This window comes from Pelodiscus sinensis, chromosome 7 (genome assembly GCF_052426305.1).
Source record: "Pelodiscus sinensis isolate ZL-2025 chromosome 7, ASM5242630v1, whole genome shotgun sequence".
NCBI lineage: Eukaryota > Metazoa > Chordata > Testudines > Trionychidae > Pelodiscus > Pelodiscus sinensis.
In genome coordinates this window covers 38,199,030-38,225,036 of record NC_143058.1, presented here as the reverse complement: position 1 = coordinate 38,225,036, position 26,007 = coordinate 38,199,030, and the positions used below count along the sequence as shown (strand labels likewise).

The 26,007-nt window shown below is 39.7% G+C and overlaps 1 protein-coding gene across 4 annotated transcripts in view; it reads left to right on the top strand.

The window, feature by feature from the left end:
- COBLL1 (cordon-bleu WH2 repeat protein like 1) overlaps positions 1-24,954 on the top strand; it is a 125,083-nt gene extending 100,129 nt beyond the window's left edge. For all 4 annotated transcript variants that reach the window (XM_089779739.1, XM_075933515.2, XM_014580739.4 and 1 more), the window contains 7 exons: positions 70-220; positions 709-786; positions 5,509-5,779; positions 8,894-8,979; positions 12,931-14,534; positions 16,409-16,585; positions 23,437-24,954. In XM_089779739.1, the coding sequence (XP_089635865.1) occupies positions 70-220; positions 709-786; positions 5,509-5,779; positions 8,894-8,979; positions 12,931-14,534; positions 16,409-16,585; positions 23,437-23,523 (2,454 nt within the window). In that variant the 3' untranslated portion in view covers positions 23,524-24,954. The remainder of the gene's footprint in view (positions 1-69; positions 221-708; positions 787-5,508; positions 5,780-8,893; positions 8,980-12,930; positions 14,535-16,408; positions 16,586-23,436) is intronic.
- The last annotated feature ends 1,053 nt before the right edge of the window (positions 24,955-26,007 follow it).

The window sequence follows — 26,007 nt, the reverse complement described above, 5'->3', positions numbered from 1 at the left end:
TTTCTTGACACATCTTTGAATACTTCAATTCTTCTGATTTTTTTTTTTTCCCCCCACCACCACCTTTAGGGGCAGTCAAAACTAGGAATCGTGAGAACAGGTTCTCTGCAGCTCAGTGGCACATCATCTGTTAATTCCTCTATGAGAAGGACTAAACGCAAAGCTCCTTCCCCACCCTCGAGAAGACCACAAAACCAAAGTGACAACAGTAAAAGAACTGGTAACCTTTTTACTTTTTAATAAGGCAGAAATGGAAGGGTGGTAAGACTGTACCTACTCCAGATGACTGTACCTTGGTGGCTTAACTCTAGACCTGTCAAACACATTTCAACAGAGATGAAAACAGAACAGTATTAGAGGGAAATGTTGTGTATCAAACTTCAGTTCTATTTCAAGGTCCATAATATTGTAATAGTTGAAATGCACGAAGGGGTGTGTGTGGTGCTGGTTTGGGTTTCTTTCTTTTTTGTTTGTTTTTTTGTTTCTGTGTTGTATGTGGGGGCGTGTGCCATGGAATTGACAGTATTGTAAGTGTGGTTGTAACAAGCTTCAGCCACCAAGATGAAAGCATTTCATTCCTTAGAAACACATTAATTGGTAAGGTCAAACTTAGAAATTTTGTTTCAGCTTTATATCTGTGTAAAAGTTATAAAGGATTGTATCTTAAAATGAAGTCTGTTTGTCAATATGGTCTTTCATTTGTTTTAGCATCAGAGTCTGCAGAATCAATCCCTACTGTACAAAGTATTGTGGAAGAAAGAGACACAGAAGTACGATTTCCAACAGGTAGGTCTTCTCAGATATTATTAAAACCTAGTAGAGAGTGGTCATAATAAAAGCATGCTAGTAAAGAGAAATTGTAAAAGGGGTGGGTGGGTGTGTGCGGATATCAGGCCCATCAATGTATTTGTCTTACACCTATCCTTTAATTGGTATCCCCTGAAAAATCCCGTGGTTGTTTTCCTCCCTCCCCTCCCCTCCTCTCCCTTCCCCACACACACATCTGTCCTTTAAGTAATGATGCGGCTTTATAAAGTACAAATAAGATCTTTTACAAATCATGGACTAGATCATTTAGACAGTGCCTCTATGTTTGAACTTAAATATTTGAAGTTCAGGTAACTTGGACTCAGGTAATGGCCAAAACGTTATCCATGAGGATGGGACAAAGTATTCTAGGAAAGTGAAGGTGGAAAAAGGTATTTTTTGATAGTCACTTCCTAGAAATTTAGAGTTTGAGTGTTCCAAAGTCACAATGTAATGATCACTTCATGGGTTCTATTTTTGTTTCTGAAATAATTAGTTTGTATGTGTTTGTGCTTCTGTTAGCTATTCATTACAATGGAATTTATAAGGTTTAAAATATGGTAACATTTCCATTATAAACTACTATTTTCAGAGTTTTATTTTTCTCTGAAAATCCCACTCTGGACTGAAAAAATGCTTTAAAGGGTCACACCTCCTAGAAAAGAAATTTTAGAAGAATGACTTTTTCCCTTCTAAAATGAGAAAAATGTGTCTTCCTCTCCATAATGGTTTTAGTATTGTTGTTTAAGAAAGAAGAATAAATTAACATGTAATAGAGGTATTTAACAATTGTATGTTTACTACAATTAAAAAAAATTAATTCACGAGTAGTAATCTTACAGACATGATACACAGGAAACTCTCCAAGGTACCCGAGATCCATTAAGCCAGTAGGCATAGACTAGAGTGATAGACAATAATGGGTGAACGATAGTCTGTAATTCTCTATCTCTGATGCTTTGGAGATTAATAGTTCAAAAAGAGATGTTTGACCAAGGGTGGACAAGAGGTGGCTAGTAGGCCAGATCTGGCCCACAGCCACTTCTCCAGCACCTTTACTGCACAGAGCTGCTGCTTCAAAATCTGGCACTCCATGCTCTGCATGCTGGGGAGGGATGGGGAGGCTTCCCCCCTAGCAAATTCCCTTAGCTCCCATTGGCTAGTTTCCGGCCAATAGGAGCTAAGAATTTTTTGCTGGCCGCAGCGGCAGCGAACAAAGCCTCCTCACTCTCCCCTCCCTGTGCTGGAGCAGAGCCAAGTGAAGCAGCTAGCTCAGTAAACAAGGCAATGGCAGCAGGCAAAGCCTCACTCTCCCCTCCCCATGCTGGAGCAGAGCCAAGTGGAACAGCTAGCCCAGTAGACAGGCATGGAGCCTATCTCAGATTCCTGCAGGGCTGCTGGCTGGGAACTGCCTAGGTAAGTGCCTCCCCATCTAGAGCCTGCTTCTAGCACCCTCCCCTACTTTCCCCTCAACTATCTGTCCCAGGCCACCACCCAAATGCTCTGTGACCTGGAGGAGATGGGGAGAGGGGATACAACTCTCTCCCGGATCCTGCATTTCCCTTCTACACCCCTCCCCATGCTCAGAATCCTCTCCTGTACCCATACCCCATCCTGGACCCTGCACTTCAAGCTCCTTCCCCAATGATAACACCCTCTCCTGCACCCCAGTCCTCATCCCAAGCTCCCTTCTACACCTCACCTGCTGTCCCAATCCCTGCACCCTCTCCATAGAAGTGCAGCTCATGACCACTTTCCAAATCTTGGAGTGGCCCCCTATTAAACATTATTTCCCACCCCTGTTACACTATTGTTGTCTACTATTTAAATGCTACTCCTTATTGAACAATTTGATTGCAGTCTTTCCATAGGAGATTTACATTGTAAGATCACTGATCTGCCAACTAAAAATTTCAGATGCATTTTAGTGTACAGGACGTCTCTGCTATGAGTCGTCCCGGTATATGTTGGTTCTGCACTAACATCGTTGACGCTTGTAAGAGCTGTTGAATAGCTTGAAAGGAACGCAGGTAAAAACTGTAATACACCATTGCTGGTACAGGCTGTGCTGAGTCTAAACTGGTTTGAAACCAGTGGGTATGTATTAAGGATGTTAAAATGCGGTTAATTGACTAGTCAACTAGTTGATGGAATTTCCATCGACTAGTCGATGGGCACTTCTGCAATTCTCCTTTGAAATGCACAAGAGCCCCATCTTGCATTTGGACTACACATTGGCAATAGACTTGGGCATGAAGTCTAAGGAAACAGTCCTTAGGAAATGCCAACTAATGCACAATGCTGAAGAATGTCTCTTCAGTAGCAGGGGCTGCCTCAAGTATGTTGTCCTGTGTGCTCTAAACCAGTTGCCAGAGAATATCTAGTCAAGTCAAAGTCTCAGTGGAAGACCATAGCTAACACTGCTGCTTAGTAGGTAAAGTAGAGCTATCCTGCCGCCAGGGTAAAGCGCACAGTAAAGAGGTGGTGCTTTCTTGGGAGATGGCCCTGAAACTGCAACATAAATTCCCACTAGAAATGAGGCTGAAACAAGCTTCTTTTGCTCCATGTGCAAAGATAACTTTTCACCTAGTTTTCTCTAACATAAACACGTAGCAATGTTGGAGGGCGGGGGAAGCCACTGGCAAAAGAGCTTCCCCAGCAAAGGAAAATGCTGTGCCTCAGATGACATTCTTCTCTCCCCAAAAGGAGAATCCATACATCACATAAATTTAAGCATCGTGACTAGTGAGCTACTGGAAAGCCCTCTGGCATTACATTATAAAACCCTATAGAAGAGCACCATGTGCCTGTCTGGCCTTCATGATTTAGTTTCTATCCACAAGTTGAGTTAATGCTGCAGTGACTATTTTATGTGATTATGTTAAATCTTTCACACTATTTTAAAACTTCATTGCTTCCAGTGTTGAGTTATCCTTACAGGTTATGACTTAACAGTTGTTCTGGATTTGAACTTTTCTCAGTCTTTATACAGTTCTGTAATAATACTAGCTAACATGCTGTGCAGCCTGTGTTGAGGGCAATTTGTGATTTCTCCCTAATTTTTGAAGAATTTTCCAGGATCCTTGTGATTGACTTTTTTCCACCACTAGTTACTTCATCTTTTAGCTCCCAGCTGCTATTTTGTCCCCATTCTTACAGCCTTCATTTCTGTAGAGAGGGTCTATAATTATCAATTTACCAAAATAGCTTTTCTGGAATAAAAGCTTTTGTACATACGTGGGGAGGCAGAGGAATTATACTAAAAATAACTATTCTGGAATAATTATTCAACAATTGTATTAGTAAATTTCCAAGGTATATAGCCTAATACATTTTGAATAAGAAGCAGTACAAGCAAAAACACAACTAACTGACTATTTGTAAAGACTGTTTACTAATGTTTTTAAAATAGAAATCTAATTGTAAGAAGGTTTGTGGTAGGAGGTGAGTGGACCCAGGGCAATTTAGTATCTCTAGAAATTAAGTGACTACACTTGAGTTCAGGAGTAGAACTGGAGAAAAAATGATGGGTGAACATTTCATTTTTTTTTTAAATATCCAGATAAAGATCAACAAAATTTCCAAAATTTCTTTTTACTGAAATAATTCAGGACAATGTCAGGTTAGATTCACATGTTGGCAGGGCTCCCCTGATACCCAGCTGCCATCTGGGTTAGGACACTCACTTGGGAACAGGGAATTGAATTCAGCCTTGAAGATTTGATTGTGATTATGCCTTGTATGGTATTATAGGATCAAAGTTGATAGTTATACATTTGAGTTGAGTACATTTCTATTTGGAGAAATGCATTTTAAAATTTCACAGTACATTTACCATTACATACTTGAATTATGTTTTCCAGCAAAGTTTGATAACTACTGGGTTTGTCCCATGTCAATCAGTGGAAAATCACCCAGTGATCTGACTGGGACTAGTTTTGGATCTTGTCTGGTCTCTTAAACTGTCAGGTGTACTGCTTTTGATTGTATAAAGCCATATTATTTTTTGCTGATTTTGAGAATAACAAAGTGTTTTATCAGGGGGGGAAAAAAACAGTATAGTGATCTGTTGAATCTAGAATTGGTATTTTTCTAGAACCATGTTTATTGCTAAGTACAACAGGTTGGGCCTCCCTGATCTGGCATCCTTGGGATCTGAGCGGTCCCAAACCAGGGATTTTGCCGGACCAGGGGAGATCAAGGATTACCACTGCCACTGGCTCCTCTGAGGCATCTGTCCTAGCCACTGGACTCCACTCCCAGCCCTGTCCACTGAGATCCACTCCTGGTCCTGGCTGGGGCTATGTTCCTTATCACCTAGTGGCAGGGGTTCCTGTCTGCGGGACCTTTTGCTGCTGGCCAGGGCTTCGCTCCTGACCCTGGCTGCCCATGCTCCCAGCCAGGCACTCTGGTCCAGTAATATCCATGGTTCTGCTCGACCACGGATGTTGCTAGACTAGAAAGTGCCTGATTTCAGAGGTTCAACCTGTACAGATTTTTAAACAAATTAAGCTTCAGTAGCATTCACAGATGCTAAAAAAAAAAATAAAACTATGGCTAATTGAATAGGAAAACCATATAGTAAATCCTGTAGAAATTTAAATTGTCAGACTTTGCTGTTTTGTGTGATTTCTTTAGAAAATTTGCTTCAGTTTACTATTTTAATTATAAATGCTTTGTCCCTTGATTTTTACACTCTAGGTGATTGTTCTGTGAGTGCAGCTGGAATTTGCTCTGAGTATAGACTGGATGAGATCAATGAAAAGGAAGAAAAGAATATACGACTCAAAGAAGAAAATGATAGTGCAGATAGCTCTTCTATGACACAAGAGGTTTCTCCTGCCTTCGTTTCTACTGATGCATCACTAGATACCAAAAAAAAAGATTCTGCTCCATCATCTTCAGTTTTTGGCAGTAGTTCTGTAGAGAACCCACAAAGTTCCAAGGAAGAAAATATGAGCACAGATGGCAAGTAAGTATTCTAAGAAAGGGGGAGAACAACTAAATCAGACTATGAATACTTCATTGCAAAGACTAGAGTAGATTTATAAGAACATGGCATAAGAATTAGTATTTCAAAGTTATATATTTTTTGTCTTCTATAGGAGGTTCATTACACATAGTTAAAGGTGGTTAAAAGCATAACCACATAAAGATTACAGGCTAGTCTGTTTATGCCCATTTTTCCTCACTTAATAAACAAAAGGCAGTTATATTCAGGTTTCACATAGTAATAGAAATGATAATAGATTAAAATATTCTTTCATTGTTAATTACTTAACCAACAGTCCCCTTCATTGAACAAAAGTAAGAAATCGGGTCAATTACCTGTCACAACAGAAAGCACTGCTACAATATTATGCTGCCAATTTTGGGGAGAACAGAAAGAATGGTCTTCACTGTTAAAAGCTCTTCACTTTTATGGGCATAATTCTAATTTTTTAAACTTATCAATGTGTTTTCCTGTTTCTTCACCCACAGGTTTTACCCATGTATCCTCAGAGAACACTGCTCATTCTTTCTCTTTTTTAACTTGGGAAAGATGTAAATATCTGTTTCATTTTTTTTTTCTTTCTGATTCTCTGCAGTGGCTGACTTGGCTCTTGAGCCTGTATAAATAAACCACCTGACTCAGCAGACTTTTGACATGAAAGTGCCTGCTGGAAATGAAAGCTGATTGACCAGTTCCATAATATTCATTTAGTCTACCATTCTTCAGTTCCCAGAGGGGAGTAAGCTGGCCGTTCTACCCAGTCTAAATTGGAAAAAGGCTTTTTAAAAACACTATACTGGAGCAAACATCTATGAGAACTTGTAGTACACCATAACCTCCAAAACACTGTTAGTCATTTTGACGAGAGTTGGCCAGGACATGTTTTTTTCCCATCCCACTCACCTCTTCAAGATTTCAGCAGTTTTCCATATCCATTTGAACTTCAGACTTCTGTTTTTGGGGGCATAGAGCGCCTCAACACAGAAGAGCCAGTAGCCTGATAGTTACTCGGCTAGGATATGAGAGAGATTTAAATGTTTGGTATGAAAACAGGGTGTCTCTCATCCCAAGGGAATATCCTATCAATCAGGTTCTTGGCTATTTCGGGATGGGTGTGTTTCTGACCAGAAATTTCATATCAAATCTGAGAATTCTGTCCCGATGAAAACTTAATTGAAACTGGCATTTTTCCATGAGTAATTGTGCTTCTGACAAAACAACATTTCCTAATGGCAAAAGCTGTCTTGCTAAAAAATTCCTGACCAATTCCCATTCTGATTTTGATCTCTGTTTTTTAGTCAGGTCAAGAGGGCTTTGCAGAAATCCCTACTCTGTCAGCTAAAAAGAAAATTATATAGCATACCTAACAAAATGTCAAGTTCACTCATATTCTCTCACCAAAAGTAGTGTCAAACTTAGTGTTATACGTGGACAAACACTGTGTCTGATTTTTCAGCTGTACCAAAGCTCCCTCTCTTCAGCTATACTAAGTAGAAATGCAACAGTTGATTTTAAGATGTCTTGAACTCTCCAATTTCCAGGACTATTGAGGGCCAGTTTGGTCTCTTTCATATTAGAGCAGCCCCAAATCTGCTCTTAGTTCTCTCAGCCTGGGGGCTTTATGTTTGGAGCAGAGAAGAATTATGTGCACTTGCAAAATGTAAATCATGCTTAGGAATTTGCTGTGCTCCTATTTCTTTTTTGTCCTTGATATTATTTCAGGATAATTCTCAAAAGCGCAAGGAAAACGTTACCTATCTTTTTTTTTTTTAAGGAACAAGTATGCACTGCACATATTCAAACTTCTGTGGTGTATGACTGTAAGATATTCATGTATGGAAATGGCATAACCATGAGTGGGTAGTGGCTCATCCATGCCCCCACCCCATCCCAGCTTTACTCCTTCTCCTGTGGGTCTGGTGTTCTTACTGGAGAGCAAAGTTGGGGTGCAGGGTCTTGCCCACTTGAGCTGGGGAGATGGGATGGGAGGGGGGTGTTAGGTCATGAGGCCTTGTCTGCTCTTACTTGGCACTCCTGTCAAGGTCCAGGGTCGGGGAATGGGGCTTACCCAATTCTACCCATCTGTGGTCCAGCTGTAGAGACTGGTTGGGGACTCTTTCTGCTCCTTCCACCTGGCACTCTTGCCCAGGAGCTGGACTGAGATACGGGAACTTGTAAAGCCCCTTTCCCCCCCTCCCCCCCCGCCCCAACCCAACCCTCAGTTCCAAGCTGGAATGCCAGAGTGTGGCAAGCCACCATGATCCAACCCCACTCCCTGACAGGAGACCTGGGCCGACAGTCAAGCCCCCACAGCCCAACTTTGCTCTCTGGCAGGAGTATTGGGTGGGCAGATTCGAGCAAGCCCCTGCAGCCCACCTGAGCTGGGCAAGTCTCACTCGCCTGCCCCTGTCGAGAATGCCGAGCAGATCAGAACGAGCCTCCAGTCCCACTCCTTGGCTGTAGTGCCACATGCGAGGACAATGCAGATGGGGATATGCGGGCGGGGGGGGGTTATAGAAAAGTGCAACTCTTCAAAGTGGGGAAGAGGGGCCCTGATGATTCCTGCCTTCCTGTCCTTGCCTGCCCATCCTAAATCAGGGCCCTCCCAAGTGTCTACCTGTGCCGCTGTAGTTCAATTTCCCCTCTCTTTTGAGATGATTTCCTTTATTGGGCAGTGTAATAGAGAACAGCTAGAAAATTGTGTACGTGGTTATTTTACGTGAACAACAGAATTCATATTTGACCATGATCTTGTGGTATCCTAAACCCCTTCTCAATTATTTCACTGGAATCTCTGTGCTCCTCAACTTGCAGAGGTTGCTCTGGGCCTGTAAATTGGGGGAGGGGGTTGTTTTAAATGCATGTAGTGTTGCACTAAAGAGAAACTGCATATCCCCTATGGTGTGTAAAGTATCAAAGCATTTCCTCCACTTTTTAAAAAGTGAATTTTTCCAGTGTTTCGCCAAAAGATTTGATTTTTCTCCATCTGTGTCTCTGGAAAACATTGCAATTGTCATTGTCAATATCTTTTCTGTGTGTTTTCTGAAATGAGTGATCTCTGCATATATAATGTACTATGCTGTATTTTTGCAGAGGACCATACAATAAGATAGACAGTGAGCACATTACATTTGAAAATAACAAGAAGTTGGGAATATTGGATCCAGACAAAAATTATGGTGAGGTATTCTAATTTTTTTACTGAATATAATAATAAATAAGAATACTTGTAATCACTGTAAGGAGAATTTTTGCTTCCATCTTATTAATGCTCTCATATTGAAAAGCATCTCTGACTACTTTATGAAGTACAGTAATGTGATGCAAATAGAAACTACTTGTGCATAAACAGGGCTCAACAAATAATACAGTCTACTCACCTGTGGCGAGTAGATTGCAACCCGGAAGAGCTGGGTTCAGGTGATCTGCGCATGCGCAGATTGCCGGACAGCGCAGCTGGCGAGCGGGGCTCGCCGCGGTTTGGTGAGCCCTGTGCATAAACACTCAAATGCAGGAACATAAGAACGGCCATACTGGGTCAGACCAAAGGTCCATCTAGCCCAGTATCCTTTCTGCCAACAGTGGCCAGTACCAGGTATCCCAGAGGGAATGAACAGAATAGGTAATTAAGTGAATTCCACCGCCATCCATTCCCAGCTCCTGAAAGAGTTTAGGGATGCTGTTCCTATCCATTCTGGTCTTCACGTCATCCTCTGGCAAGGAATTCACAAGTTGACCATGTGTGTTCTGTGAAGAAATACTACTTTTTTTGTCTGGTTTTTAAACCTGCTACCTATTAATTTCAATTTGATAACCCCCTAGTTCTTGTATTATGGGAACAAGTAAATAACTTTTCCTTACTCGGTCTCCACACCAGTCACAATTTTATAAACCTCTATTATGTCTCCACTTTTCTAAGATGAAAAGTCACAGTCCTTTTAATCTCTCCTCATTTGGCAGCTGTTCCAAACTCCTAATCCTTTTTGTTGCCCTTTTCTGAGCTTTTTTCCCAGGGCTAAGATACCTTTTTCGGGATGAGATGACCACATTTATACACAGTATTCAAGATGTAGGTGTGCTATAGATTTATGGAGAGACAATAAGATATTCTCTGTCTTATTCTCTATCCCTTTATTAATGATTCCTAACATTGTTTGCTTTTTTGACTGATGTTCACGCTGAGTGGATATTTTCAGAAAATTATCCACAAGGACTCCAAGATCTGAGTGGTAACAGCCAATTTTGTACATATAGTTGGGATTGCCAATATGCATTATTTTGCATTTATTAACATTAAAATTAATTTGCTATTATGTTGCCCAGTTTTGTGATATCCTTTTGAAGCTCTTTATAAGTCTGCTTTGATCTTAACTATCTTGAGTAGTTTAGTATCATCTGCAAATGTTGCCACCTCACGGTTTACCCTTTTCTCCAGATAATTTATGAATATGTGGAATAGGATTAGTCCCAGTACAGACCTCTGTAGGGCACCACTAGTTACCTCTCTCCATTTTGAAAACTGACCATTTATTCCTATCCTTGGCTTCCAGCTACCAATCCATGAGAAGACCTTTCCTCTTACCTTATGACAACTTATTTTAATTAAGAGCTTTTGGTGAGGAAGATTGTCAGAGGTTTTCTGCAAATCTAAGTACACTATACCTTTGTACTTAGATATGTACTTATATATGGTTCTCCTTTGTCCACATATTTGTTGATGTCTTTAAAGAATTGTAGTAGATGAATGAGTCATGATTTCCCTTTACAGAAACCATGTTGACTTTTCTCCAAGAAGTTAGGTCATCTGTGACAATTCTATTTACTGTAGTTTCAACTAATTTGCTTGGTAAGGTTGTTAGACTTACAAGTCTGTAATTTGCATAATTGAACTGCAGTGTGATTCAGGATGAAGTTTTTGCTGCACATTGCTTAATAGCACTCCGCAGCCAATTACATTGCTCTGAACTAAATTTTGTTTCTTCCGGAGAGATGGTGTGTTCTTTGCCAAACCACAGAGTGGGACAGTTAAAGCAGACAGCTGCAGTGGTAGAATGATGTCTCAAAGAAGAATATTGGTCTAAATTATGTTGCTAGTATTTGTCAAATGATGTTGCAAAAGCAAAATGTTCCAGGAAAAAAAATTTACCTCCCCGTCCTCAGTTCAGCTATTTCTGGTTGTATTGGTTTGATGAATAGTTGTATTTCAAAGTTAATAGCATAAAATTAAATTACATGAACCTCATTTGAAATATACATTAGTGAGAGCCCCTAATTGTGGTAAACTAAATTCCTTAAGTCATATCAGTTGGATTATTTTTAAGTGTGGAAGTTGCTATTGCCAGGATGTTTAGAAGTAAACCTGAATTTGATTTTTGTTTTTGTTTTGAGGTGTTAATGCAAAGATTTAATTATACAGTATACATATAGTAAAACTTTAGTTTTTAAACTGTTGCAAACAGAAGAAGATCCATCCTGCAGGTGTGTAATGTAAACAAATGTGGCCATAGAGATTTTGGTGAACTTGATTAAATTGCCAATTATGTATCTGTATCAGATTGCTGAAGTACCTTGAATTTTTCTGAAAGTTGGATTTTCTTACATGGATGTGAACACAGAAGATCTCTAGTACATCAGGCTGCTGCTGGGCAGCACAGCTGCCATGGGAGAGTAGGAGACAGCAGGACAGCCCTCCGGGGCTGGTAGCCTGACCACTGGGGTGCCTGGCAGTTGTGCAAGGAACCAGGGAGTCGGGCTGCCCAGTAGTGCTGCGAAGAGCATGGCAACCCGGAAGCCGCCTGACGGAGCTGCTTGGTGAAGCTGGGAGGCAGCAGTGCTGTCCAGTGAGGCTGAAACTGACATGGGGCTGCTACCCAGTGGCACAACTAAACCTCAGCAGGGAATTGCTCCATGGGGCCTAGGATCCCAGCAGCGGGGCTGGGCATGTGAAGGCAGTTCTGCCAAATTGGGGTTGGGAGGCAGCGGAGCTGTGCTTGCACTGGCAGGGCTGCCACGGTGGGGCCAGAAGCTGGTGGGAGGCTGGCAGCGATGCCGTGGTGGCGGGGGGGGGGGGGGCCTGAAATGACCTTCCCTGGTCTGGTAAAATCCCTTATCTGGGACTGGTTAGGTCCAGAGGGTGCCGGACAAGGGAGATTCAGCCTGTATGTTAATGTTAATTTTTTAATGTGTCACATTTATTCTTCAAGAAAATGGGTTTTAATTACAAAACTGCATTATGACGTGTTTGTGGAAATATATTTGTAGGGAAGCAAAATCCTATGGATAGTTGTTTCCCCATGCACCCATTATTTCATGAACCCATTATCTTTGTAATGTAATATATTTACACACATTACATTCTGCAAATATATAATCTTAAAATAGCACTCCTTCAGATACATGTCTGAGTTTTTAATAATCCACATTTTTATCCCCACTTACAATTAAACTGATAAACTACTGGTTTTAATACATACATAAAATGGATCGGGAAAAACCCTTTATTACAAAGGAAGTCATTTGATATTTGGAAAATTAATTTGATAATATGATTTTAAAGTGAACTTTGGAATGGTTCAGATGTTATTCACATCCCCAAAATATTAACCAGGCCATTTGATTATAAGCACCTGGAAAAACAGATTTGTTCATGTAATTTTAATGGTCAGTATAGAAATGCTAAATTACATCTTTTTAGGTGAAGAAATAGATCAGGTATACAAAAAGCAGAGACGTAGGAGCAGACAAGTATTGCCAGATATAATCTTGAATAGTCCTTACCAGTTGGCAGACCACATGCTATACTTTGTGTTTAATGGAATGATATTCAGACACCCTCCTCACTCCAGTATCTTAAGTGGTCCCTAAACAGGCTTAGCCATCTGGTCTATCCATGATACCAATAGCGTCAATGAGTAGTATTGCTAAAGTATTTTCATTTTAATATTGGAAAAATTATCAGTACTAATTAAGCCAAAATATTGTTAGTCTTTTGCAAAGGTGTAGTAAGGGATGAATGTACTATTTCTGAGGAACCATTTCTAGAGGTACAAAACAAAGGGTTATCAGGATTCATGATTTAGACAGGCTGTTGGATATTCATATTAGTTCCAAAATATTTTTTTCTTTTAAAGATTGCAGTGGCACAGGATTCCTTCTGGCAACCACAGGAGAAAAAGAAAATCAACCTAAGATGGAGGAAATTAATACAGCAGATGTCAGAGAAAAAAATAAGCTTGAAGCTAACAGACTATCAAACTGCCAAGAGTATAAAAATGATATCTCTACAAATCAGGATAATTCACAAATAAATCTAGGAAAACAAGATCAGAAGCTGAATCAAACTAACATGGAGACAGTAAAAACTCAGGATGTCGCAATTCAGACAGCTGCGTTGGATAGTTTTGGCAGGACTGCGCTAAATGAACAGGCTGTCCTTCAGGATTGTGAGTCCTCCACATTCAAAGAAGTAGCCCATGTGCAGAATTTGGATGCGGACCATCCACCTTTGCAGTTGATGAATAAAGTGCAAGAGTCTGTAACAGTTTCAACAGAATTCAGCCATAAGAAACAGGAAGTTGCAGATGATAAAACAATCCCCATAAAACATCAAAGTAATATATTAGAGAATGATTGTGGTCTTGCCTCATCAGAGAGTGCTCCAAAAAGTCCAGTTACTTCTTCTAATAAAGGCTACCCACTTTATAGACAGGACTCTAAACCTAAACCCTCTAATGAAATTACAAGAGAATATATCCCCAAAATTGGAATGACTACTTATAAAATAGTGCCTCCAAAATCCTTGGAAATAGTGTCTGACTCTCAACCTTGTAATATGTCAGACATAAAGGATCAGAATGGAGCCACTTCGGAAATGTCCCCAGAGTCTGAGCGTTCAAAAGAATTTGGAGTACAAACTGAAATTCTTTGGGTTTCGAAAAGTACACGTCAGTCAGAGTCTGGTTTAACTGCCAAAACTGATTCGTATTTTAATAATCAGCTGCACAAAAGTAGCAGAATTGACAGTGCCTCAGTTTCTGAATGTGGGCTTACTACTGAAAGCAAACAAATAGAAACAGAAGCTTCCAAACTCAATATAGGCAATGCCATAACTCCATTGAAGCTAAATTTAGGTAGCACTAATTCTTCACATGTGGCTCAAGAAAAATCAAGTGTTTTGAGTCCTACAATGAAACCTAGTTCTTTTTACTTACAAATGCAAAGAAGGGCTTCAGGTCATTATGTAACATCTGCAATTGCCAAAAGTGTCAGTGCTGCTACTAGTCCTACTCAAAGTGAGGCTATAAATGCAGAGAGAGAGAAAAACTTAACATCACCAGATCAGTCTTTTTTTCCTTTACAAAAAACAATTAACTTTCCTGCTCAATTAGATGAAGAAAAGATTGATGAGAGAAAAATTGACACCACCTCCTCTTCTGTTAATACTGCTAAACCTTTGAGTTTTCCCTCCTCTCAGCCAGCAACACTGAATTTAAGAACTCTTAGAACTTTTGCAGTTCCAAAACCGTATTCCAGTTTTAGGCCATCTCCCTTTGCTCTTGCTGTCTCATCGGCAGTCAAAAGATCTCAGTCATTCAATAAACCACGTACCATTGGTAGCCAGCCATCAAGAGAGGAATCTCCTGTTGCGCTATCCTCAGCAACTTCCATAGCAGATGTAAAGAAGCAATTTTTACAGACTTTAACAGGAGGTTCTCAATACAGTCCAATGGATAAGGTAAGTTTTACAAAATTTAGAACGTCTGAACATTAATCACTACATTTCACTGACAAGTGAGATTCACTCTGTCCCTTCTTTGAATAGTAATAGAGATGTAGCCATGTTAGTCTTGTCTAGCTGAAACAAAAAACAGGACTATGTAGCACTTTCAAGACTAACAAGATGGTTTATTAGGTGGTGATTATTATTATCCAAGTGCAAAAAGATGGACATCATACCCAAAGGACTAAAAGTGAACAATCCATTCAGATCAACATACTGTACTGTCTACAATGAAAGACTCTGCTTCACACTATCCAAAATCACCTAATAAACCATCTTGTTTGTCTTGAAAGTGCTACATAGTCCTGTTCTTTTGTCCCTTCTTTGAAGGTTTCATAAATATGTGAACATCTAGTGGTACGTTATGTTGTCATATCACCATGTACAACATTTTGCTAGGATATAGGAAAAATAAGTAATGTCGTGGTCAGCATGAAACTTATGCAAAATTGAATGCTGAGAAATAGTTGTCTTGCTGTAATTAACTGTCTCAGACCTACAAGGAAAGAAAATTAATTGGATCTGGTTTATCTGTACATACCTATTTTCATATTCACAATTGCTGATTTTGTTGTTAAGTGTATTCTGTGTAAAACTAGTTTTTACTTAATTTTTGAGTGATGCCCCAGTATAATGTTTGAGGGACATTGAAACAGAATATGTGTAAGGAACTAGTTATCTTTTGGTATGACCATCATGAGTCAGTAGTATTGTATAACCTGACTGGTATCTAGGGAAAAGTAGAGTTGGTGAAGCTCTCCAGAAGTTTGTCCTATATAATTTCTAGTCACTTTCAGATGCTACAATAAGATGGCAATATTAGTAGATTATGCAGATATTCAAAGTAGAATCTTGCATGCTTCTGGACCCAGCTTTCCCAGATGCCCTGTTTGTGATCTTCGACTTGGGTATTTTTGACTGGGCAGGGAGGAAGAAATGGTCCTATCCCAAATCTATCCACTTATGGCCTCAAAAGGAGATGTCACTCTGAGTACATTGTGCACCTTTTCATAGCATGTCTTTTTAAACATGTTTTAATGAACAATGAAATATGTATTAACATTGTCACTTAAATCATACATTGACACGTATCATCATTGGCCTATGACTAACTCTGAGATGAATGGGGGAGTGCAGAAGATGAGGTATAGTTTCGTATTTTCTTCTAATTCAGGTGGACATTGCTGCAACAGTTGTATTCAGTTCACATTTTAGAAGAGATTGTTTTTTTCTGAAATAGCAGCCTTTATTTCAGCCTTTCTGCAAATGTAGCTGAGATTTTGGAGAGTAAGCAAGCAGCTTGAGAGGAGCATCCATGCTATGCCTGGCCTAACTCCAGCTTTGCTAGTCTCGGTATATTTTGTACGATTAAGTTTCAAATCTACCTGTGTGACTATTCCTGGAAATCCTGTACTTTTCATCCTGTGGTAAAGCAGTAACAGTAGGATTACAAATGCCTCAGGAAATAGACTAAGAAACTTGCAGGCATAAAAGTAAACTTGATCTTAACTAAACTACTAAGATTATGTGGATAATTTTATAGACCTTTTGAGGAGAAAATTCCCCATGTTACCAGTATAAAAGTTCCTTAAATCCCATCTGGCTTGTAACTTTTTAAAATTTCCAGATGCTATTGTATGGCCTCCTCACCTTGGTGATATCACCTCATATAGAAATTACTACCAAAGTGAAAGCACAAAATTAAATTTTGCATGAAACAAAATGAAGAATGAAGGTAAATGGCTGTAACATTTAGCCAGACTGTTTCAGATATCCATTATGACCTCACTCCAATGAAATGCTTTTTTTTTTTTTTTTTTTTTAAATAGAAAAGTAACTGTTCAAACAGTGAACAAAACACCCAGGTGCAATCATCAACTGACCACCCAACAACTGTCTTTGAGAGAGAAACTGCTGTAAAGTTCCAGAGCTCTGACCCAGAACAGATCCACCAGAGTCTGATGGCTGCTATCCGCTCTGGAGAAGCTGCTGCCAAATTAAAACGGGTGAGTTTTCATCATCACAAGAGCAACAGTGGATTCACAGTGCTTATTTCAAAATGACCAAATTAATCCCTAAAAGCAATCTGTTCTGGGACTAAGCATGAAAAGGGAGTTTCGTGTGTGTGTGTGTGTGTGTGTGTGTGTGTGTGTGTGTGTGTGTGTGTGTGTGTGTGTGTGTGTGTGTGTGTGTGTGTTGGGTTATTTTTTGAGGGGGGAGGAGGCAGTTGTACAAAAGCAGATTTTAAAATGTATGTGCAGAAAGCTTGTGCTGTCGTTTTTTTTTAAATTAGAGAATTTTTCAGAAATGTTAGATCAGAATTAATTAAGGCTCTGCTTCAGCAAAGCACACAAGTGTGTGCTTATGTTTGCACATGCCAGATCCCTACACTTCCTACTCCTCCCCCACTCAGTACTTTTGGAGACCACAAATCACCTGATCTGCGCTCCTTCCCCTCTCTCCCAGAGCTGCAATGCCACAAATCATCTGTTCTCAGCTGTTCAAGGGAGGGTGAGGAGTGGGGATAGAGCTTTGAAAGTGCTGTGAGAGGGGAAGGAGTAGGAAATTCAGGGCCCCAGTGTGTGAGAGGCAAGTGGAGAAGAGGGGCAGACAGGAGTCCATGGGGCTTCAGGCATCCTGTGAGTCTCAGGTCCCACCACTGATTTACAAACTTAATTCTAGCTAGTGAAACTAAAAAGTAGACACTAATTTTAAGATATAAAGAGAATTATCTCATTTTTCATCCAGTGTTTCTATGGGCAGTGATTCTGGAGAGCATTCAATATGCATCTTGCTGCAATAAGTGTTAGGAGGGGGCGTTCCTGCCACTAGGCAGGAGCGGCCCCCACTGGAGGCAGGGGCTGCCATGGACAGATGTTGTAGCTGGGTCTGGCCCATGGTTAAATATTCACATCCCTAGCTGAGATATTAAAGAGATACTTAATAAATGCTATCTAATAATTAGAAACTATGGAAATAACATAAAAGAAATCATTGATGTAAAGAATAAAAACACAAATGTTTTATGCTCAAATGACTGGAGATAAATGGCTTGCTTAAATGGTGTGTTTTTGCTAGTTACTATGAACAGTCTGACACCCCATAAGAATATTCTGTTTAAATTCTTTCTTTGCAAGCATACATGTACTAAAAACATGGTGTATCAGCTCATTCCATAGTTTCAGCCTATATTTTCTTCATTTAGATATTTGCAGATCTACCGTATTGTTAATTAGAATCCTTAGCTAACATCCAGGCTTGGTTTTATAGATCTTTGCCTTTGTATCTTTCTATTCTCAAGCCAAGTTTTTTGTCTTCTACCACCATGCTACATTATGACCTGTTCCTGCAAAACCCTGTCTCTTTTGAAGATCAAAAGGTTTGTTACCCACCTATCCAACTGCTCCAGAAAATCCCTAACCCTAAGCAATTACTTTATAGACATCTTTAATTCTTAAAACCATATTCAGGAGAATGAGGGTTCCTTCATTTTGGCGCCCGAACAGTCCACTGTCAGTGGAATCATGGAATCCGAGCACTGAAAGGAACCCTGAGGGGTTGTCAGGTCCCGACTCCTGCATTCATGGCAGGACCAAGCACAATCCATTCTAGATCAGTGGTCACCTACTAGTAGATCATGATCTACTGGTAGATCTTGGAACCTCTGACAGGTGATCCTGACTGGTCTGGCTAAGAGGCTGTCAAGTGCCAGCACTTGAGCTGCCCCTCCCTGTACTGCTACTCCTCTCCTGCCCTTTGCCTTGGAGCTGTCCCCTCAGGAGCCTTCTAGTGTTGTGCAAGGCAAAAGAGGGAGAGAAGGGTGCTGATCCCTCTTCCTCCCTGCATCCTATTTCCACAGAGCAGAGAGGGGGCACAACAGGATTTGGGATAGAGTTTTTGGCTGCTTTTGGGAGTGGTGCAGGGTCAGTGTAGAGGTGAGCCCGCCTTAGCCCCACTGCACCACCACTCAGGAGCCACCTGAGATGAACAGTGCCCACTTCCTGAAACCCTACCCCAGTAACGAACCCCCTCTTGCACTCAAACCCTTGCCCTACCCCCGAGCATCCCTGTATCCAAATGCCCTCCCAGAGCCTGCACTTAGAACCTCCTCTGGTACCCCAATGGCCTGCCAAGCTCAGCTCAGAGCCTGTCTCACATGCCAGATCCTTTAATCCAAGACCAGAGCCTGTACCTCAATCCTCTGCCCCAGCCTGATGAAAGTGAGGGAGGATGGGGGAGGGCCTCAGAGAAGGGGTACAAAGAAGAAGGGGGGAAAGGGTCTGAGGTAGATCTTGGATTGCACTTAAATTCAGAAAGTGATCTTGTGCTTAAAAAGGTTGGAGAACACTGATCTACACCATCCCTGACAGGTGTTTATCTAATCAGCTCTTAAAAGTCTAGATTCCATAGCCTCCCTTGACAGGCTATTCCAGTGTTTAACCACCATAATAGTTAGGAAGTTTTTCCTCATGTCCAGTCTATACCACCTTTGCTGCAATTTAAGCCCATTGCTTCTTGTCCTATCAGAGCTTAAGAAGAATATTTTTCTCCCTCCTCCATATAACAACCCTTTTAGGTACTTGAAATCTCTCTCTCTCTCAACTGAAGTGCAGCGGTGGAATACTTATCTTTGAGTTTCCCACCTTTGCCGCACAGATTGAATATCCCTGCTTTCCCAGAATGGCCAAAAGTGGAAATTCAGCATGATCTGTGAGCCCAGTGTGCAGTTAGGATGGTGCTCATTTAGAAGCCGTGTTGCAGTGAACCAGGTGTCAGCCAGATACAAATCATTTTAAGGAATGTGGCTGAAATGAATCCAATTTGGATCTTCTGGAATCTTGATGAAGATTGGATCTGACTGGTATATGTATAAGAAACATCCGTCTTTCTATTATGTAGGTTTTTGATTATTGTAATCTTTATCTATCTACACATAGTTACATTGTGATTTATATTGAAACTAGGTATATGAGTGGTTAACAGGCAAGACTCGCTCTTAACAGGTGTGGCTTACTGACTCCAATTAACCGCTTAAACTGCAGCCCTGCAGGGAGAGGAAGGTGGCAGTGCTGCTGTGTCAGGCAGGGTTGCTCCAGCCAGCCAAAGCAGACTCTATCCACAGCTGGGGCAGCCCCCTCTACTCTCCTCCTATGTAATGGGTTAACCAGTTAAATAGGATGTTACACTTTAAAAAGTGGATAAAATATAAAAAATGGTAGAATGTATTTGTAATTTTTGTCATAATACCTGATAACTTACTTGAAAAAATAAGACTGATAAGGTGTTCATCAGAATTCAAAAAACAAATCAAATGGAAAGCTGGAAAAAGGCTAGCAAGGAGCTCTGTTTTGATAAGTATTTTCCCTGGCCAATTTTGTACCGTAAGAAAATCATTGACACTCCCTGCCTGAGGAGTTGACAATCTAAAGGACAGAAAATTAGACCAGAATTCTTCAGAACTGTGTCTGAAAGTTTTTCTAAAAGAGCAGAATAGTGATATGGAACAACATTTTTATGGACTTTGTAGATGTTTGTTTTCAGGGAGAACTTCAAGACTGGAGTGTAGGAACCTAGACCCATACCTAAAGTGTTCTGAAGCATGGGGCCTGATGAGAATTTTGTGAAGTCTGCTTAAATGTAGGGACATTTGAAACATTAAATGTACAAAATATTAATCCCTGCATTGGTTTTAGGGGAATACATACAATGGGGGAGACATGGGGAGAGAGAATGAGGCATTGAGTTTATTTTTAGGCCTGTTGTGCTGATGAAGTCTGACAATGTTTTCATTAAAAGCTGAAAACTGAGAATAGGACATGCTGTAATCAATGGAAAAATAGAACACTTTTGTCAGCAGGGTATAAGTATCCAGATAGTGATCCAGGTTGGGCAGAGTATTTTAAGTGAATTAACTCATACCTTCCATTGACTGGTTTGGTGAGTGAAGATTAGGTGCTAGCTGGTCCTAGTGAATTGGGTAAAAGGTCTGTCTCAGGGGTCTGCAATCTACAGTGCGTACCTGTGCCACGTGAGCAAATTTTCATTGGCAGGCAGGCAGGAGCTTAGTCCTGCTCCTGCTCTGCACAGCAGGGAGCTTGCACTGCTGCTTGAGTCTCACAGCTTGGGCAGGCAGGGAGTTCAGTTGATTGGCAGGGGTGGGGCATTGTCAAGCAGCTGCTAAATGGGGCTGCTCCATGCTTGAAAGGAAGTAGCAAGATAAGGAGGTGTTAATGATTTAGAATCACAAAAACTTAGAGACACAGATAGGTGCCTAATGGGAATTGCATTTATTTTCATTTGACTTTTAATGGGAGTTAGACATCTGGGGTTTTCTAGAGTGCAAAGCAGGTTAGGCACCCAAATACCTCTCAATATCTGGCACTAGATCTAAAAAACACAGCTGAAGGTTCTGATAGGATTGTCAATAAAAGCGTAACTCATGATTTTTTCTGTGCTTTCATAATGGGCTAAAATATATTTTCACAGAGGGAGAAAAACAAAGTATTAACTTATCAGTTTGTTTTCATTTCATAGTGTGCCAAATGGACCCTTTTTATTTTTTCTCCCTTTTTCAAAATGTCCGATGTCTTTTCTGTTTCCTTTCACTCCCCAAAGAAGTTAGTGAATTTTTTTCCTTTACTAAAAGCCTCTCCAAAAACTGACTTACCTCGTTAGACTAACTTGGGTACCCCCCTGAAGCTTTTGAAGTTTGTTAGTGAAAAGGCATAACATTTTTTACCCAAGAGAAACCATTTTGACAATGTTGACAGTTAGGGATGAGAGAGTTTTGTTTTATAAAAGAGTGCTTTTCTGCTCCTCTTCTCCCCCCCCCCCCAAAAAAAAAGTTAAGTTTCAACCAGCTCAGTGTTGCTCAGACACTGAGAAGCTTTAGAGGAGTAGCCGAGGTAGTCTGTAACTGGAAAAACTTAAACAACAAGTAGTCTAGCAGCACCTTGGACAAGATGCTATTGTGAGCTTTCGTGGGCCAACATGTTTTGTGAGTCTTTAAGATGCTGCTCGCCTATTTGTTGTTTAAGTTTTTCCAATTACAGACCAACTCGGCTACCCCTCTAAAGCTTCTGAGTGTCTCAGGAGTACAGGATCTTTCGAAAAGGGGGTTGTTGGGTTTGTTTGTTTTTTCCAAAAGAACTGTGTCTAGACAGCGGTTTCACTTTCAAAACACCCTTTTTCGAAAGAACGCATGGCTGCCATTATGCAAACGAAGCATGGGAAATTCAAATACCTGCTTCATTTGCAATTTTGATCTAATTTATGTAGTTTAGAGATAGCCTGAGGTGCCTCTTCAGCTCCCCTTAGTGCTACCAAGAGGTGTGTGTGCTCCCCACCTTACAGCAATGAGTTTTTAACTGCAGTGCAGACCTATTCTCAGTGCTCTAGCTCAGCTAAAGGTGGTGTGGGGGTCTCTTTGAGCTGTAAATTACATTTCCAGCTGCAGTGTAGATGTACCTTTGGGTAGTCTGTGGTGGAGCCAAGAATTAAGCCCATGTATCCCAAACTAAGAAAGAAAAAGATTCTTTTAACAGGATTATTTGAAGTGTTGTAGGTATCTAAAACTCTGATCTTAATGGTTTTTTAAAATCTTGAACTAAAAAGGTAAGATCTGCATCTTTATTTATTAATGAAGCTGCTGTAAGTAAGACTATTATTGACTTTTAAAAGTATCAATGGCATGCAGACCCGTAAATATAGTTAATAAGTTAAATCTCGGCATGCCACTTAAGAAAGTATGCTGACCATGGTCTATCAGGTGCTTATATTCCCCCTTCCCTGATGCCGCTCAGTAAGGGGAACACACAAGAACCCAGACAAAAATGCTACCATGGGTAGCCAAGTCTCTTTTTCTTTATTTCTTTTTTTCTTTCCTTAATAACTTGCCAGAGTGCAGAGCCAAGATCTGTGGCCTTTTGTGTTGTGGAACTTTACTGTTGAATGGGGCCTTCAGTAATTACTAACCTAAAAGGGTCAAATGAGGTCGTTTTTAACAATTTTTCTTTCTTCAGAATATTTTCATCATGTTGGTAAATTCTGTTCAGGAACTTTACAGTGGTATTTAATCTTAGGGCCTGATTTTCAGGATCACAGCATCCACTGCTCCTGCTGACTTGAGTTGGAGTTGGCAATGTATTCAGCATTGCTGGGGGCAAAAAAGGCCACGTCTTAAATCAACAGAAGATTCAGGGGATAGCGGAGTTAGTCTGTACAGATAAACGTAAACAACAAATGGTCTGGTAGCACTTTACAGACTAACAAAACATGTAGATGGTGGTATCAGCTTTCGTGGGCACAGCCCACTTCTTCCGATGACCAGAGTTTTGAGTTTAGGATGTGGCTTTGCATATTCTAAACTCAAAACTCTGGTCATCAGAAGAAGTGGGCTGTGCCCACGAAAGCTCATGATACCATCTACATGTTTTGTTAGTCTGTAAAGTGCTACCAGACCATTTGTTTTTAAATTTAAATCAACAGGTTTATCACCAAGTAAAACTTTAGCATTTAGTGTAAAATTCATTGCAGTATCATGGAACACATTGAAATCCATTCTAATGTGTACCTTACTAAAAGAAGATTGCTTCCCCATTTTTCTTTGAGGTGACAGCAGAGCTCCAGACACGTTCAATAATTGTATTAAGTGTGCAGTTTGTGATGAGTTGATTCACCTTTAATGCTGACCAAAGCCTACATGCTACAGAAGCAATAAATATCTGATTTTCAAAATTGCACAGAAACAAAAACTTCATTGAATTACAAAAAATATACTGCTTTTAAAGCTAGAATGGAATAAAATACTACAGGGGAAATGATTTAAAATTGGGTAAATATTTCTCTTTTCTCCTAGGTTGCTGCTCCATCATATACTGTATCTATCAATGGACGATCCAGGCTCACTCACTCATTTTCCACAGAAGAAAAATATAACCATTAGACATTATACCAAGTAGTTTGCACTTTATTACCATTGCCTAAGCCAACTTAACACTAACTGCAAATTTTTGCCAATGTCAATTATACATTCTCAACTAAAATACAGGAATTTCATGTGGATCTCTTAATTCTTGGGGAAGGTTTATTAGAATATGTAATTTATAGTTATATTGTTGCCTTTTTTGTACAAGCTGAAAATGCTGCTTAACTTCAAGAAATGGTGTAAATGAGTTTCATTTTTGTTTAAATGAAAATCAAATATTGATTTCACTTTGTACTGTTAGGACTCAGTACATGTAGCAACATACTGAAGATTACCAATGATTTAGAGGAATCTGACAATTTCAGATTCTTAAGTTTGTAATTGTAAAATACTTTGGTTAACAAATTACGAGTTTAAATATACATCAGCCACTTGTAGCCTTAATGTTACCTTGTTAAACTAAATACTGTAATTAACCGAAAATCTTACAATTATATTCAATGAAGCACAAATTAGAATCTCATAGAATATAGGTGTGTTTCCTTTCTTCAGCTATGCATTGGAATCAATATCATTTGGCTTTTAATCTACATAACTTTTTTTTCCTAATAGCACAATAAAGCATCAGGACCAAAATGATCAGAAGTTTCTATACTATTATTAATATTTTCTTAACACTAATACTATTTACTTTCTCATTGTTCTATAACAAGTAATTTTGAGAATCGCTTTTTTCTCTTAATATTCTGATAAGCAGTAAGTACCAGTTACCTTTTTAAATATTGTCATCGACGTGTAGAAACAATGTTAGGAAAAAATGAAATTCCAGTTTTGAAATTTTGTGAAAGATTAAAGAAATATGCTCACATGACTTAAAACTAAAAGATCCTAAAATGCTTTGGAATTATTCATGTAGACAGTTTATTGTACTCTTAAATCATCACAGTAATAGGTGGGGGAAGCACATTTTACTAAAGTCTATAGAATACGTATTTTGCTACTGAAATATAAAAACTTGAACACTCTATGAAAAGAGAATGCCTAAAGAAAAAGAAGAAAAATGCATAGTGTTTTATCAGTTTCTTTCCTGCCAAGATAATTTGTAGGAGGAAAATATGTTCATTTCTGATCATAGTGTCTAAAAACTGGATTGTAGATATTTTCTAAAATATTTCATATTGGGTTTTCATTGAGAGTTAATTGTTTCTTGGTTTTAGTCTTTAACAATGTTTTGTGCTATATAAACCGTTTGTAACATTCAATGGTATTTTAATTGCACAAATTGCTCTGTAGTTCTTCATTTAAGAAAAGGTTTATTTTGAAGAATGGCATAATGCCAATATTTTTGTGCAATAAACAGATCAGTGTATATAACATTCACTAGTTGGGAGCGGTCACATGCATAACTATTTTAAAGTTGTAACCGATTAAAAACCTTCTAAGAATGTCCTACTAAACAATAATTCTTAAATACTAGAGCAATGAATACGTATTCACACAATGCTGTTCTCATTCATTCTGTTTTTACCCTTAAATCCAGTGTTTAAATATATCACCTCTTTTTTTTTCTTAAAAACAAATCCCAAAATTTGATTGGGAAATGAAACAATCTGTCTCTGTTGGGGGGGAAGGGGGCTCCCCCCAATTGTTGCTTGAAAAATGGTTTTCATAGGTCACTGGAAAAAATTGTTACCCTGTTGTACATGCCACCATCTTTTATCTTTCATGCTTCACTTTTCTAGATGTCACTGTGTCTTTAGGGATATATTTAGACAATGTAACCAGCCATTGCTGGTTTTGTGAATAAAACCCACAGTTGTCCTAGTGACCCTCAGCTTTAGTGTGCCATGTTCTGATTTATAATACACTGATTTCACTATTAAAGGAGTCCCCTTCGAACTGCACATGAATAACATTTCAGTTTTCTATCAAGTAATAGTTTACTGCTAAAATATTAAGTAAAGCCACCTCACATGATTGAATTCAATTTCCTCACATGGTGACTTGAAACTATCTGACCTTTTGCAAGTTGGTACCTGTGGAGCCTAATTCTTTTGAATCGGGAGGAAAAGATCAAGTTATGTTCTTCATTTGCTGACTTTACCCTTGGCTTTTACTGCTCCACTCCTGTATAACCCCCTATATTCATGTATGCAGATTGTACCTTAACATCGTCTATGCAAGCCAAATTGGGCTTGCCCAGTTATATAGGCATATATGGCAGAATGGCCGCAAGTTAAAAGGACACCGTGACTGGGAATGTGAACTCTAGAAGGCAAGTATATTGGCTCTTGACTGTTCTAGCACAATTCTAGACATCTGGGCTGTGTCCTTCCTCTGTGCACCTTGTGGAAACAGATGAAGTCTTTGTGCCATGTGCTCTGACCATACCCCCTTTTCTGCTGCTCACCATTGCATTCTCTGCCTCAGTAGCAGTGTGTGGACAAAGGCCTCTGTTGCTCCCACATATTTCCTGCTTTTCAGGAGAGTTTCTCTTTGGCT